The sequence below is a fragment of the Erythranthe guttata genome, chromosome 5, assembly GCF_056151865.1.
Source record: "Erythranthe guttata isolate IM_541 chromosome 5, IM_541, whole genome shotgun sequence".
In the NCBI taxonomy this organism is placed as follows: domain Eukaryota; kingdom Viridiplantae; phylum Streptophyta; class Magnoliopsida; order Lamiales; family Phrymaceae; genus Erythranthe; species Erythranthe guttata.
Window position 1 is genome coordinate 3,786,831 of NC_142537.1, and position 16,048 is coordinate 3,802,878.

The 16,048-nt window shown below is 34.8% G+C and overlaps 3 protein-coding genes across 3 annotated transcripts; all 3 read left to right on the forward strand.

The window, feature by feature from the left end:
• Positions 1–250: 250 nt before the first annotated feature.
• LOC105958595 (RING/U-box superfamily protein) lies at positions 251–3,660 on the forward strand. The gene is made up of 6 exons (XM_012982594.2): positions 251–680; positions 2,520–2,654; positions 2,741–2,777; positions 2,933–2,989; positions 3,073–3,187; positions 3,294–3,660. The coding sequence occupies exons 1-6, from the start codon at positions 472–474 to the stop codon at positions 3,422–3,424; spliced, it is 684 nt and encodes a 227-aa protein (XP_012838048.2). The 5' UTR covers positions 251–471; the 3' UTR covers positions 3,425–3,660.
• Positions 3,661–6,013: 2,353 nt separating this feature from the next.
• Positions 6,014–11,218, forward strand: LOC105960033 (protein NTM1-like 9). The gene is made up of 6 exons (XM_012984202.2): positions 6,014–6,375; positions 8,271–8,575; positions 8,873–9,106; positions 9,229–9,519; positions 9,754–10,104; positions 10,759–11,218. Exons 1-6 carry the CDS (start codon positions 6,192–6,194, stop codon positions 10,981–10,983), a joined length of 1,590 nt encoding a protein of 529 aa, XP_012839656.1. The 5' UTR covers positions 6,014–6,191; the 3' UTR covers positions 10,984–11,218.
• A 1,116-nt stretch (positions 11,219–12,334) lies between these two features.
• LOC105959995 (heavy metal-associated isoprenylated plant protein 30) lies at positions 12,335–14,823 on the forward strand. Its single transcript, XM_012984158.2, has 3 exons — positions 12,335–12,497; positions 13,375–13,450; positions 14,243–14,823. The coding sequence occupies exons 1-3, from the start codon at positions 12,468–12,470 to the stop codon at positions 14,563–14,565; spliced, it is 429 nt and encodes a 142-aa protein (XP_012839612.2). The 5' UTR covers positions 12,335–12,467; the 3' UTR covers positions 14,566–14,823.
• The last annotated feature ends 1,225 nt before the right edge of the window (positions 14,824–16,048 follow it).

A 16,048-nucleotide genomic window follows, 5' to 3' on the forward strand; every position in this document is an offset into this window, starting at 1 on the left:
TATTACTTCATTTATTTAACAATCAATTTCATATTTTATATATATATATATATTTTTACCATAGGGTTTGTATTATCAGATATATAAATAATGTTGTTACTATGATGTAAATATCACTATTAAATTTTATCACAATTATGAATTATGTAATATATTTTATTATTAATTGTTATAATAAATAAATTAAATGAATATATAATACTAAGTTAATCTTAAAATTGATAGAGAACAAAAAGGAATCTCCAGAGATGCTTTTCTTCCCGACTGTGTGAGTGACTGTGGCATGTAAATTCCTACAACAAACTCTCATCTACTTCGATTTTACCTACTTTCTCTCTCCTCCTCCCTTTTTCAATTTCCTTCCAAAAATTCAATCTATAAAGCTCTCAGTTCTCCATTACCTAGGGCGAATTCAATCAACGTTCAACTAGTTTCTGCGCTGATTCTCGGTCAATTTCAAAGCTCAAGTAGATGCGGAATGGCGGTGCTGCTGCTACGGTTGGTGAATTCTCCGATGTTGATATCGAAAATCAGGTAGGCGAGAGAGCGGCGGACGACGGCGGCGGCGGCGTGTTGGCGGAGAATGCGGCCGTAGGTCAATCCGTTGACAGAATTGTTGAAGTGGTTGTGGACTGCTCCAAGAGTGAGCCGCAACTCGCGACTTCTCAGGATGAATGCAGGTATATCCCCTTTTCCCCGACTTGCGCTAATAGGATTTATTTTTTATTTTTTTTAATTTTTTTTATGTTGTATTTTTTTTTCTGTGATTCGTCTTTGTTGCTGAAAATTTCTGACCGGATGTCTGGAAATAGCTTCTGCGGATTTGGTATGATATTAGGTTGATAAAATTAGAAAAAGATATGCACAAATAAGAGATTTATTTTGAGGGCTTGGTTTTCTGTAAATGCTATGGTTCATATTTTTCTGCAGTTACCGATTTGCAAGGCATGACAATTTGTGATTAAATTGTTGAGAGGAGTACATAGGTTTGTAACTAGGTTCAGTTTTCGCAATGGTGTGAGGAGAACGAAAGGGTATTTGTTGACGAAGAGTAAATTTCGAGAATTCTTTGTTTACAACTTTTCGTCTGAAGAGTGCAGTGTTTACTTTCAAGAATTGTGTCTTTATGTTTCAATACTGTCATGCTAAGACTTAATCAACATTTTAGCAATGTTCGTGCATCCACGAGGACAAGTTAATTCTATGTTTTTATGTCGATATTTATTCCGAGTTTTGTAATAATCCTGCATTCCACTCTCCATGCAACACCTAGTATATATAGCATCGATTCTTTAAGTGTCCTCTCCAGAGTACTTTACAAGGGATTCAAAATGACATATTGTGCAAACACAAATGATAAAGTAAACGATGATCAAGTGCGTGTATTTAATACTTTTGAGAAACGTCGAAGATACTTTTGTTTGTGTACTCTTTGATTGCCACTGGAATTAAAATTCTGTAAAAGGAGATACGCAGAAGACACACGTCGTGATTGTATGATTCTTAAATCAGTACATGTTTTGAACTTTACCGACCTACCACTGGGGAATATAATATATGTACAAAACACCTCTGAGAGAGGACTTGGGGAACCGCATTATTGAATGTCTATTTCAGTATTTCACTTTTACCAGATTGATGAACTGACCTGACCTGATGGATACAGGGGATGGTTGGCAGCCCGAACTTTGTGATGTGGCTTTGGTTTGTCGTAACAATAGGATTTGTGTGAAATTCAGTGAACTCAAATTCATTCAGCTTTAAGGAAGGACCTTGGTCTGTAGAGCTATAAGTAGAAGACAAGAATAGGAAAAAGAGGAGAGCGTTTTAGGTCCCAAATATCAGACATGAAGCTTTATCCGTCGCATTTGCTTTTTACACGAGACTTATTTCTTTCTTGTATTGGTAGATGGTGCAGTAGTCTTAAGAGGGTATCTGCCAAACCCTATTTTTTTGTTAGTACATCCTATAAGCTGTTCAAAGAGCTGTTGGAAAAGAGCCAGTAAGCTTCAAAAACAAGATTTCAAAAAGTTTTTTTCATCAAGGTAACCCACGCACCTTTTAAGATCTTATTAGTTGTCAATCACGACTTCACGCATGTATTTTGGAAAGTCACTTACTTCGATTTTGGAAATCCAATTGATAAACTAGGTCGAGCATTAGAATTTTGATGACCGGATGGAACACATTGGGATTTTCTATGTAATAAATATCATAAAACATACTCAAGATTTTTTCTCCTGGTCAAATTTGGTCAGAGTCTATCAAAACACTTGTATTGGCCTTCAAATTCAGTCTCCCCTTTCCTTGTATATCTCCCCACATGGGCAAAGTTGAGATAATTTATTTGTGTTTTTTCACCAAGTTCATTTTAACTTCATTTTTTAATTTATTGTAACTTGATGTATTTTATCTGAAACAGTGTATTTTTATTTCCGCCGTCAATAGGCATTCGAAAATACCGATGAGTAAAGTTGAACACCTTCTTAAGGGATTACCATGCTACTTCTCTTGTGCAGGGTATGCCAAGAAGAAAATGAAGAAGTCTTGATCAATCTTGGATGTCAATGTCGAGGTGGTCTTGCAAAAGCACATCATTCGTGCATAATGAAATGGTTTAATAGTCGAGGCTCAAATAAATGTGAGATATGCCAGTTAAGTGCCCGATTTCTTTTTTACTGAATAATTTCAGCTTAATCCACGCAGGATAATAACGAGCCTCTTCACATTTCTTATGTAGGCAAATAGCTACAAATGTAGCAGTCCCCGATCCCCAGGCAAGTTTTGGCACTATTTAATCGGATACTTTAGCTTATGATATGGAAAACTCAAGAACATGAATATTTCGCCTCTATTGCTTAAAACCTTATTAGGATAAAAGTTCTAAGTTTGTGCTAAATGAGCATTCGATTCGACTTTTTATGTGTGACAGGCAAGTTACTGGGTTTGGAGGGTTGATCCAGCCTTTAGAGCTCAAGAACGTGAAAGGGTAAAGAAGCCGTAATTCCTTCTAACAAAACTTGGTTAGAAAACCATTACCAAATTAAATACTGATTCATTAATTTGTAACAGCGTTGTTTTAGTCCTCTTTGGGTGGCATTTTCAATTCTCATCGGGGGTCTTTTGTTGGACGTGCTGATTTCAGTAACCCTTGGTGTTTCGGCCCTCCCCGTGAACATTATTATTGGTAATTTTTTTATTTATTTATTGTTTACACAATAGGTTTGAATTTTAATAGACTCGGAAGTTCAATGTGCCTCGTCGTAATAAAACCGAAGCTATTTTTTTGGCAGGAGTAATTGTTGTGCTAGGACTTGGAACAGCTCTTAGGCTTGGCCTAGAGTTTTGTCAAGAATGGAATGTAAGAAGAGCTGTACAAAGGGTAGGAACGAATGCCAATATCGGATACCATCCTGCTTTGTAAGTTGAAACCTGTGAATATTTTTTTATCGATGCGTAACGAGTGAGACATTTCTTGTGTAAATTGGTCCTAATTATATTTTTTTTGTTATTATTATTTTTTTTAAATTTCTGGATTCAAAATGAATGTTACTAGGAAATATATATGTCATTTAAATCCTAGAATTCAAGCCTTCTCCCTAAAAGGATGTACTAAATCTGTAAATTTGCAGTTTGTGAAATGTGATATTGTTTACTTTTTTAAGGTTGTCACTAAGAACATAGTGAGCATACTGTTTTTCTTCCCTTTATAACATAAGACTCATTCTGATTTAGTTTGACTTTAGAATTGGATTTATGGGTCAAAATTGAACAATTAGTGAAATTACGGTTAAATCGATGAAATTGGAATATCTTAAATTCCGAGGGGTATTTTAGTCTTTAATACATGTTGATAAAGAAAATCTACCATTAGGGTAAAAAAAAAAGAGAGTATCAATAACCAATGCTCATCAACAGAAGCTCTTAAAGCAGGTCAATTATCTTTGCGTACACAATGAAACGATACTGTATCAAGCCCTTCGGTTGCTGATTTTTTTGCTATTAAGGTAAAGTTCGCCATGTCATCTTTGAAGTCGATTGCCTTAATGCGGTCATGTTCATTAACGGCCATTCTTCGAAAGCTCATTGGACGGCCAAAGTTAACATTCGTTATGTGTCGCTTTCGCCAAAATAGAAGTTTAAATTTGTTTCTAGAAATAGTAATTTTACGACCTGTGATCTTGCTAGATGGGCATTTTCTGTAAATTGAATGAGGTATTGTTCCTTTTGAAAACTTCACATTATCTTTGTTTTTGTGATGGAGCTAAGTTTTTATTTATATATAATTTATTTTTCTATATTTCGATACAAACATATTCAAAATAAATATTATTTTATCAACTATCAATTTGCAATTGACCATCAAATCATGTAAATAATTAGGGAATAACAAAAATATTTAAAATTTTCCTATTCAAACTTGTTTCTAACTTTCAGAAATTACAAAATAGCCCATAAAGTTTCCAACAAGTGTCCTCAAGTTTTCGTATCCAAGACGCGCATACGTTAATGAATTAAAGTTTACGTGCTACGTAGGCTCCATCTTTTATGTATCAACTGTAAAAGGATATATATTTATGTATTAATGTTGTTATACTTTTTTTTTTAGAATTATATTATTATACACAGGGTTCGCTAGAACGTCTGCGGAATAGAATGGTAACAGTGCCCTCCTTTTCTGAATCCCAATTACAATAATTTTTACACTGCGACACGCCAGAACATCGAGATACGGCAGGACGAGTGAGACGGGACCATAAAACGATCATGTCATAGCTGAAACGGTCGGAGCAGAAGGCAAAAAAATCTGAAAGAGGATCAGTTTAGTAAAAAAACAAGGAATAATAGCATGCACCCCTATGTTTATCTTCAATGATTGCATGCAATATGGCGTCTTGGGCCCACTGAATGGATAATTTTTATGGCACTCAAGACGCAAATCATGGATATCGTCAAGGAATTGAAGAACAACGTGGTATTTAGCGGGCTTACAAGATTATTCTAGTGCCGATGCTCTTCACTCGAACCTTCATGAAATGTCTATATCCGAATGTGGATGACCATATGCAAGGTATGAGCTTAGGATGAAGGTAGCCTCAATACGGTTATGGATTGACTGATGATAATTCAAGCTATTAAGATAAAGGATATAATTACCAAAAAAGTTCATTTGCTTCCCAAGGTAGATACCGATATCCATTGCCTGATGGTGCAAGTGATGTTGGACAACATGATCACGAATATGGATGTTCTGGCAATACTAGTGGCATACGTTGTGATTTTGATGATTACTACGATCCGATCATAACATATAATGTGAGCCTTTATCTACAAGAAGCAGAGCGCGATATATAAAGATCCCAACTATGCATTTTCCGGCAATAGTGGATTTCGAATTTTGAGGATTTGGGGGTACTATCATCATCTCATGCATCAAATGAGCCTCAATACGGACAATTTGATTCTCAATCGCCCAATAATTTTCAAAGATAAAATCTTGAGAACTTTAAACCAACTCAACATTATACGTGCATTAATATTGCATGTAATTTCATAATATTAATCCAAATAAATTGTAATAGTACTTTGCAATTATTGTATTGTAATGTGGTATTAAAAACATATTCGAAATAAATATTAATTAATTTAGCATTTTAATTAAAATTTATTCGTTCGGATCGCGAACCACCCGACGGAACAGCAGTATCGACGACAACGGACCGCGACGTTCCGGCGAACCATACCATAAATGTTAAGCTTTTTACTAAACAAATTTTCTTTTCTATGTTTTTATAGATTCTGCCAATTTCGATAATTAAACTCTCAGATAAAAGAGAGAAATTCCATTCGAAATTGTTCTCTCTGGCCAACCTCAATATTAATGGAAGATTACAGTAATTACATCACTAATCTCCAGTTTGGGATGATCCTAATCTGCACTCGCCGCGCGTGGCGGCGTTTGGCATTTCCGAGCTATAAATTAAAATCCACAACCACGTGCAGAAAAAGAAAAAAAAGAAAAAAAAAGCAACCGACTGGAGAAAAAGTGGAAAGCGGTGAGCGGCGGAGTGGATTTCGAGAAGTTTCTCTACCCTCACTTTTTTCTCTCCTTTAAGTTTTGCAATTCGAATTTGGCTGATTTCCGTACGGCGAACGAATTGGGGGAATTTTTTGTTGGTTGACGGTGGTGGATGGGTACATGCCGGCGGAACACGATGAAATTGGAGAGTTTGCCCAAGGGTTTCAGATTCCGGCCGACCGACGAGGAGCTTGTGAACCATTATTTGAGGCTGAAGATTAACGGCCGTCACTCCGACGTCGACGTCGTCATCCCCGAGGTTGATGTCTGTAAATGGGAGCCATGGGATCTTCCTGGTATGTATGCCCGCCCTTCTTCATCATCAATTCATCTATCTCTGTGTTTTTCTCTGCGTATATATGTATGCATGTGTATATATATATATATGTAAATTAATATATTCCACAAAACTCCATTTCTCAGAAGTTGATAGAAAGAAGATTTCATTTGGAAAACCTCATCACCTTTTAATCATCAAATAATTACTTGCAATTTTTGCCCAATTTCGAAGCCTCGATTTTTCTTTTAATTTTTTTATTTATCAAATGTTGCATTGTCATCGTAGTTTTACTAGATCTGAAGACTGTTGTAGGAAAAAAAATGGATCTCGATGAGTAGTTAATCGTTGTTAAAACGAATTGGAACGATACATGCATGATATGCTTGCGCTTTCAACAGCATATCGTAAAGCATACAGTGATATGGATTCAAATTCAGAAGACGCCGTTCTAATTCATACAAGTTAAATTCCGTAAGCGCCAGTAGAATTGACGTTATAGTAATTGTTTTGAAAAAAAATATGAATTTCCATGCTGTCCTTTTTAATTCATAAAAAGAAGATCTAGTACAAAGATTGTTCGCTGGGACCCCCAATATATCGGGCGGAATGGGACCGGAACAGTAACTTTTGTGCCATTGTTCTGGTATATCCACTTAATCATGACCATTTACTTGTTACTCGATGTTCACGAGTTTCAAAATCCCTAGGGGTTATGAACGGTTACGGTTACTGTTACGTTTATGGTTCAACAACCGTTAAACACAAACCAGTGATTGGGTTCGAGGTGAACCGGCCCTTGGTCGTTTCTAGTTTCTGACTTTTTTGTTAACAAAATAACTTTTGTTACTTGTATTTATTATTTCATTTTCAAAGTTGTTTTTTGTTAATCTTTCAATTACATCTTAAAATACTTGCAATTATTATATTTATGTTAATTTTTAACGGATTGATACCGGAGGTAGTGTTTGTGATAGAAAAGAATACGAATTAAGACCGTCGGGCTTTTTAAATGAGTTCGAGAGATCATTAAATGGCACATGCAGTCGTCGTTGTTGGACCCCTCTACGCACCTAAAGTTAATCATACATACAGAATATACCTTTTATTTAACAGAACAATAATTTTTTATTGATGAACAATATTTGTTTGCATGGAGAACAAAATTGTTATGTAGACATGTTCTGAAACACAGACTAAGTAGTGCAAGTACCAAGACTTAAGTTTGCACCTTTCCTCTAGTATAAGACTAACATATATTGCAATTAACATATGAAATGATTGGTGAAATGTTCTCTAAAGACCCATGACCAAATTTTATTGATTAGTAAATTTTGTGACAAGTTACCATTTAGTACATAACTTCCTTTTTCTAACAAGATATTTATGTATAAAAGAGATATTCTATTCCCCTTGCACCAAATTTCCGAAAAAATCTGATTTTTTCCCAAAAAATGCACCTATAAATAATATATATTATATAATACTTTATTTTAAGTTTTTTTTTTTTGAAACAGTAATTTGATTTAAGTGTTGTTTTAGGATTTTGACATATTGAATTGTTGTTAGAACTTAGAAGTTTTATTGGATGTTATGATGTGGTTTATTTATATTTATATTTTTTGAACTGAAGTTTAGTAGTTATTAGTTTTACATTTATCGACGTGGATGTTGTTTATTTTGAAAAATTATGAAATTTTCAGAAAATTTCGTCATAAGTTTTGAAATTTTAAAACTTATGCGATTTCCGATTTTTTTCGGAAATTCTGAAATTTCCGGGGCTTTTGTAATTGGAATGAATTTTTAAATCCCGAAACTGAACTCTAACTTCATTATGGACATCTTTTTGTTTTGTTGTTTTGCATGAGAAGCAAAAACTAAATCTTGATGAATCTTTGTTTTGTTCTTATGTAGCGCTCTCTGTGATAAAATCCGGTGACCAGGAATGGTTCTTCTTCTGTCCTCGTGATAGAAAATATCCAAATGGGAATCGCTCTAATCGAGCCACCGAGGCTGGTTACTGGAAAGCCACGGGCAAAGATCGTACTATAAAATCTCATAAATCATCATCTTTAGGTCGCTCCACTTCCCAATTAATTGGCATGAAGAAGACTCTTGTTTTTCACAGGGGTCGTGCTCCTAAGGGTGAACGTACGAATTGGATTATGCACGAGTATCGTGCCACTGGACCAGATCTTGATGGCACTGGCCCTGGACAGGTTAATAGTTACTCTCTCTCACACACGCGCTCACACACACACATCTGTCACTGCAATATGTGTTGACTGCGCACATTCCCAGACTAAAATTAATATAAATGATTGTAAAAAAGGAATATTTGCTAACTGTTGTTGTAATGATGCCACAGTTTCTGCACTTTTGTGCCACAGTTTCTGCACTTTCGTGCCACAGCTTCTGCACTTTTGTGCCACAGTTTCTGCACTCTTGTGTTTTAAAACCTCCATTTCAAGTTGCTTTCACTTATTTTAAAGCCAATTATTCTCTCCGTGTTCCAGGGAGACTATGTCCTATGTCGCTTATTCGACAAGGCTGATGAGAAGCTAGACTATTTGAAAACCGATGAAGTTGAACATGCTTCATCATCACATCTGTTTCAAGAATCTGCGATGCTGGATGTTCGCATGCAAATGCTCGAGGAGCCGGAGGACTTAAACAAGTGGTGGGTTGATTTGACTGACACCTGTGCATCTGAGGGAGTCGATCAATCAGGAGAAGAAACAGCTATGGAGGTTAGAGATGAATATTTCAACTCTCGTTTAACAAAATCTCTTTTTTTTTTTTTTCCTTCTGCCATTTGAAATAGTGAAGGAATTCAAATCCAAAGATGTTTGTTTTCTGCATATTTAATCAGGTTTACGAGCCGTTGAGAGATGCTTTAATGTCTGAAGGAGCCATGCAGTCAAACGGTTATACTGATTTATTTGCTGATGACTTTGGCGATGGACAAAACGGATTGAATTTTCAAGATGGAACATCTGAACAGGATGCATCGCTGTCAGAGTTATTGGAAGGCCTTCAAAACCATGATAGCAATTACTCTTATGAAGATTCAAGTAACAGTGACACGTCTGCTGTCACAAATAAGAGCTCTGTCCCCGGGCCCACCGGTGGTTTAGAACAGACAACGTCTGCAATCTATGAGGTAGCTTCATAGATAAATTATATCTTGTATCCGTTGTGTATGTATCTCGTGTCTTTTTTAAATGCGTTATTGTAGAGGATCTGGCTTCACCTGCTTTCCAACGATTAGATGCTAAATTTCTGTTTTAAGATATTTAGCGTGTTTTTCTTTTACCTTGAGGCGATCCAGTTATGGTAGTTCTGTCTGAATCATTTCTTGTCTGTTGTTCGTAATATTCTCGTTGATTCTCTACAGGGTCAAATATGTGGGAATCTCTTACACGCTGAGCAATCTAGTTGTCAAACCCATTTACAGTATGGGGTTAAAGAAGTTGATTCATCGATCGATATAGTTGGGGGAACATGCTACAGACCAGTTCAGACGTTGTGTCACTTGTATCATGTGAAAGACGATACTACCCCTGTTAGTGAAACTGGAATCAAGATCCGAACTCATCGGCCGCGGGTTCGACCAGTTATTGTGAACAGGATAGCACAGGGGACTGCTCCGAGGAGATTTCGTCTTTTGTATGATTGTCGACCAATCGCTGTCTGTTATGCAAATTTCAAGGGCGAAGAACAAGAATCAGAACCACTTATTACACAGGTCAGTTTAATTTCCATTTAATTAAACGTCAGTGAGATATAGTAGTCAAAATCGGGATTATTGTAAAATTGTAGTACGGTAACATATCTTGTAAAAACTGTATTGCATGCCAAATGTTATATGTCTCGATATGGATAAAACATCTCCCAACATAAATGAAGTATGTTCCAACACATATAAACATATTCTCAACATAAATAAAAACACGAGTTATTGGTTGTTCTTCATTACTCGATTAGGTCGTTACGTTGTTGTTCCTTGTTTGTGCTAGGGTCCCGCCTCCGCAAATTTTAGAATTTATTGTGTTACTTAAATGGAATAAAACGTTCAGCGGAGGGCTGAAAATAGCTTGGCTTTACTTGGGCTTCACTTGCTTTGATGAAAAAAATAAATGTAAAATCATTAAGATCGCAATTAAATCGTTGATTTCAAGGATCTAAGGATTTTACATTTTACTCCTGATATTGAAGATTTTGCTTGGATCGGGATTCTACTAGGATTTAACAAGGTAACGGGTGGTAAAAAAAATCGTAAAATCCTAGGATTTCGGGACTTTAATTGGGATTCTAACATATAATTCATGAAATCTTGAATGAGGAAGATGTCTTATTTTTCTTAAATCTTTGGTCCTGATATCTTTTGTCCGATTCTCAGGAGTTAGAAGGCAGCTTTCCCAATGAGAATAAGGAGACTGTTAAAACATGTGATCCAGTACCAGATGCTGCGAAACGTGGCAGTGCAAAAGCGGCATCATTTACATCATTGTTTGTTCGTCAAGGTTCGAGTTATTACGCTGTCGGCGCATTCATGGTAATAATCCTGTCATTAGTTTTTATCGGAATGTGGCGCTGTCCCAATTTTCGATGCTCTGCATGGTAATTGACATGTGTAAATTATGGTGTTAATGTTATTATTAGGTGGTATACTATACACTCTTTTATAATTTTTTATTTGTCTAGTGATTTATCGAAAGTCGTTTGATTAATAAGTAATAACCGGTAAATTAGTAGTATTGAGCATTGCAATATTTGAGTACTATACACACTCTTTTAATTTTCGATTTTCCGAATTTTTTGGAAGCATACATAGTCAATTATTGGATATTTTGCTTTACGGCCCGATTTTCATTTACGATAATTTCATTTTTTTTCCCAAATTTTAATTTTTTTTCCAAAATTTTAATTTATAATATATGATTTGCATTTGCGTTGCCTTAGTGTGCAAGTATTGATATAAAATAAAATAATAATTATGCTGGGAATATGGTATCTAAATTTTTGCTGCCTTTTAGTCCATTTAATTTCATCTCAGCTAAATATATATATATATTTTCTGCTGTAGCAGCCTGTGGGGCACTCTAATTTCAAGAATATGCTACAAAAGAATATTTATGTACATATGTACATATATATATATATATATGCATTTGCTGCATGCTGCACAGCACGTGACCTGTTTGCCTGGTTTTGCATGTGAAAGGTTCCTTGCCATGAATTTCATTTAAAAAAAAAAAATCAGAAAATCAAAAAAATCGACGGTTAAGGAAAATCGGAAGACGTATCTATATCATATATATGATGTTATACATTGATAACCAGAGATGTGAGAATATATCTGAATGGACAAAATTAAACTGCAGATTAAATGGTACAATATGATGATAGTGAAAGATGGTCAGATTGGAAAAAGAAAAAAGAATATTTTTGAGAATATGAATTAGTTTCGTTGCATTATAAACTCATATTTAATTCCTTAATCTCATCTATTTTCAAGAATCTTAAAAGAATTTCAGTGTCAGCAGCCATTTTGTTATATATTCATCAAACACCACAACCATTAATTTTTAATAAATAGATATTCCCTTCCAAAAGGGTAATTCTTTTTTTTTTTTTTTTTTTTTGTTTTGTTCTTGTGCTATAAGCAATAAGATGATGATGGAAAAGAATATTACCATATGCCAAGAAACACAAACATCCCCACACCACCCTAAATAATCATATTTATATAAAAGGAAAACGAAAAAAGAAAACGATCGGGAAGGGATCGGAATAGTTTCATTAAACAAAGCTAATTAATTACTTTGTGTGGAATATATGATGACAATTAAGCTAAGATTGAAACATAAGAATTAAGTTGAGAGATGCCTTTTTGAGGAATATTTTCTTCAACTTGGATAGGTTTTTAGTTTTCTTCATCCTCTCTCCATTTCTCTCTCTTCACATTTATATATGTATATGTGTATGTATATATCCAGCAAAGTTTATAAATTTAACATCTCGAAAGACTATTTCGCTAGGTTTCTTTCGGTTACAACATCGATCACATATAACGGCACCAAAACGCAAACATAAACTACTACTAACATGCCTAAGAGTCGACCGCTTTCCCTCCAGGCCAGTTTACTAATACTTTTACACACACGCACACACGTACAGATAATTGGTAGTTGATCTAACATCATCGTCTATTTATTGATTTCCAACTTCATGTTTTTCTTAAGAGCTAAACGCATACGGTTTCTCAACCTCTCTCCGTGTTTTTTTTTTCTTTGGGTATTATACTACCATATACTCTAATTACACACACACACACCTATGTCTATATTTTTCCCAATAAAACTTATAACTTGCATGCATATATATATATATATATATATATATATGATTTTAGGTATGAACTTCAACAACTTCTTTGATTCTTTTATCCCCATTCTTAAGCTTAGGACTTCTATTTGTATAATATAATATATTGAATAATAGATGTGGATGTGAAAGAATATGGCATGGCCCCCCTATCTTGTCATGCTTAATTAGTTTCCTAATCTCTAAAATTGGAGGCAAACAACATACAATTAATTAACCCCTACATCAAATCCTATACTTTTGTTTATTTTATAATTGTGTAAAATCGCCGTCGGTTTTATTTTTCTTTGCACGGACTCTTACTTTCGTTAATAATTAAATCTGTTAATTATACGATTGGACGGGAGTGGATTTTATACAAACAAAAAATAAAATAGAGACGACGAGTTTTACCGAATAAACGAGCAAGAATGAATTTGGTGCAAGTTTTCGATAATATAGGAAAGTTTTACGTTGTACGTTAACCCGATTAATTAGCTTACTAAAAAGGTGGTCCACTCTTAATACATAGTGCAAAAGGGTACTAATATCAGAAGGGACAATAAATTAGCATCAACTTGAAAGATTACAAATATTAAGATTAATTAATTATTGAATTTTAAAACATTAATTTTAATTTAATTTACAGACTGTGGAGCTCAAAGTGAGGATGTGCTGCACCGGCTGTGAAAAACTTGTCAAAGATGCCATTCTCAAACTTAGAGGTATGTTTTACTTTGCTACGACTTCAGACGTGATTTTGACCATTTTTTCGGCTCGATATGGCAAAATTCGAAACATAGAATTTGTAGTTCTTTGAGCTAGTTTTCTAATCCAACTCGAATCACGAAGATTCGATATTTGATTAGAAAGATATGAATGAATCAATGAACTGTGACCACAACTTTATAATGTTTTGAGTTTTCTAAAATTCAAAATGTAATATCTGACCTTCAATCTAGCACGATTCAAGTTGTATCAGAAAGATAACTCAGAGGACTACAACTACCGTGTTTGCATAAATTAGACTAGAAAATGATCAAAAATCAAGTTCAAAAAATCAAAACAGTATCAGTAAAATTGAAACTACATTTAACATTTCAGTAATTTTTTCATTATGGATCCTAAGTTACGCACTTCAAAAATTTACAAATAATTCACTAATAATATTTGTTGTGTACACACAAAAATGATTTATTATAACTAAGCATGGATTACGAATTTGAAAATTGATATTAAATATTATCACCAATAATTAATTAATGTTTTGAGTTTTCTAACATTCAAAACGTAACTAATTCATATATAACTTTATCATCCGACATTCAATCTAGCCTGATTCAAGTTGTATTAGAAAGGTAACTCAAATGACTACAGCTTCTCTATTTAATTTGTATTTTGCAAAAAAAAAAAATACACTAGAAAATGATCAAAATCACGTTCAAAATCAAAACGACATTTAACATTTTAGTTTTACAGATAACTGTATTAATCAATTGAAATATGTATATATATAGGAGTGGATTCGGTGGAGGTAGAGTTGGAGATGGAGAAGGTGACGGTGATGGGATACGTCGACCGGAATAAGGTGTTGAAGGCGGTGAGAAGGGCGGGGAAGAGGGCGGAGTTCTGGCCTTATCCAACGCCGCCGCTCTACTTCACTTCGGCCAACAATTACTTCAAAGACACCACCACCGACTACAAAGAGAGCTACAACTACTGGCGGCACGGCTACAACGCCGCCCAACGCCACGGCTCTCTTCCGCCCACCCACCGTGGGGATGACAAAGTTAGCAACCTCTTCAATGATGACAACGTTAACGCCTGCTGCCTTATGTAACAACATTTTAATTATATATGTGCTATTATAAGTCTATATCAATTAATTATGATATATTGTTAACTAATCTAGTAGTAATTAATTACATATAACTAATTAATTAATCAAGCCATAACACCACTACTTTGTAATTTAACCTATTTAGTTTCCAGCTATATGTATATATGTACATATATGTATGTGATTGTCTATACAGGACTCTTCGGTTGGGGGTGAGAATTCTACAAAGTTGTACGGTTCGGGGGCAGCGCACTCGAATATTTTCTAATTAGGGTATCGATCTATAGAAAATAGCATAAAATAATTAAATATTTGAATCTTAATTTTAATTAAAATAATAAATTAGTGTATAAATATCAAGAATTCCATACAAATTTTACAGGCAATTTAAACTCAATCTTACCTTGCCCACTAACACTCCATAACGCGTGTCACTGGCTCCACATGGGGTAGATATAGACGACGAATATGACTACATTCGGCCCAATGTCATAAACAATGACGGAAAGTCTGCACCACGACCTGGATCGGGGAGGGGTCCACTTATGGCATAACCATGAGCAACCACACTAGCAAACTCTCTCCATTTTGAACTGATCTAGATCGCAGGGAGCAAGGTAGCTCGCCCTCAAACAAGCGCAACTTGTAGTAGTCGCACTCAAGGTTGTAAAAAGTGTAATCGGGTCGGAGGCGGTCAGGCACCGACTCACGATTAATCGGTGCGGCGGTGATTAATCGGTAATAAAATCGATTTTTTAAATATAATATAATATATTTCTAGATATTATTTATAAATACTCAAAACATATATAAAGAGATATTTAAACATAGTTATATCTCCATCATGTAATAAAAATTTAATAATAATAAGATCATAATACATAAATATACTTATAAAATAAAAATAAAAAGGCAAATTTTTTGAATTTAAATTTATTCTTCAACATTATTGGCATAGATCATTAGGTTCTTTAACAATAACAGTTAACATAAATAAAATAAAGCATAAACTCATTTTTTTAAATTAAAATTCCAACTTTTATTTTGAAAAAAAAAAACCGATTTTTGCCGCCGAAGCTTGACCCGCCTTAAAGGTTGGACCACCTCGGACCGCCTAAAACCGCCTCACAGGTAAAAACATATTTTTTTAAACCTTTATACTAAAATCGTAAAGGTTTTGGACCGCCTCGTCTCGGAGACCGATTAATCGGGGCCGATTTTTAGAACACTGGCCACACTACTCCCACGTGTGATCTGACCAAAGATAGAACCGGGAGTCCACCACAACATCTTCTCGACAAGGATAAATACAGTTTTGGAGCACAAGTGGAATGACAACTATCTCTCTCTATTACGTATTCTTAATACACACATTCTTATAATATTTCTCTAAATACACTTATATTATTTCCTACGATTCCAATTGACCTGACCATCGAAGAAATCCTTCTTTAGCACTCATTTTTACAGATCTCTCGGAGCT

Excerpts from the sequence above, each read along its gene's own strand:
- LOC105958595 (XM_012982594.2), top strand. The coding sequence starts at position 472 with ATGCGGAATGGCGGTGCTGCTGCTACGGTTGGTGAATTCTCCGATGTT. Across the intron at positions 2,655-2,740 it reads AATAAATGTGAGATATGCCA|GCAAATAGCTACAAATGTAG; the intron begins GTTAAGTGCCCG and ends TTTCTTATGTAG. Across the intron at positions 2,990-3,072 it reads GAGCTCAAGAACGTGAAAGG|CGTTGTTTTAGTCCTCTTTG; the intron begins GTAAAGAAGCCG and ends AATTTGTAACAG.
- LOC105960033 (XM_012984202.2), top strand. The coding sequence starts at position 6,192 with ATGGGTACATGCCGGCGGAACACGATGAAATTGGAGAGTTTGCCCAAG. Across the intron at positions 8,576-8,872 it reads ATGGCACTGGCCCTGGACAG|GGAGACTATGTCCTATGTCG; the intron begins GTTAATAGTTAC and ends TCCGTGTTCCAG. Across the intron at positions 10,105-10,758 it reads CAGAACCACTTATTACACAG|GAGTTAGAAGGCAGCTTTCC; the intron begins GTCAGTTTAATT and ends TCCGATTCTCAG.
- LOC105959995 (XM_012984158.2), top strand. The coding sequence starts at position 12,468 with ATGCCTAAGAGTCGACCGCTTTCCCTCCAG. Across the intron at positions 12,498-13,374 it reads GTCGACCGCTTTCCCTCCAG|ACTGTGGAGCTCAAAGTGAG; the intron begins GCCAGTTTACTA and ends TTTAATTTACAG. Across the intron at positions 13,451-14,242 it reads TGCCATTCTCAAACTTAGAG|GAGTGGATTCGGTGGAGGTA; the intron begins GTATGTTTTACT and ends GTATATATATAG.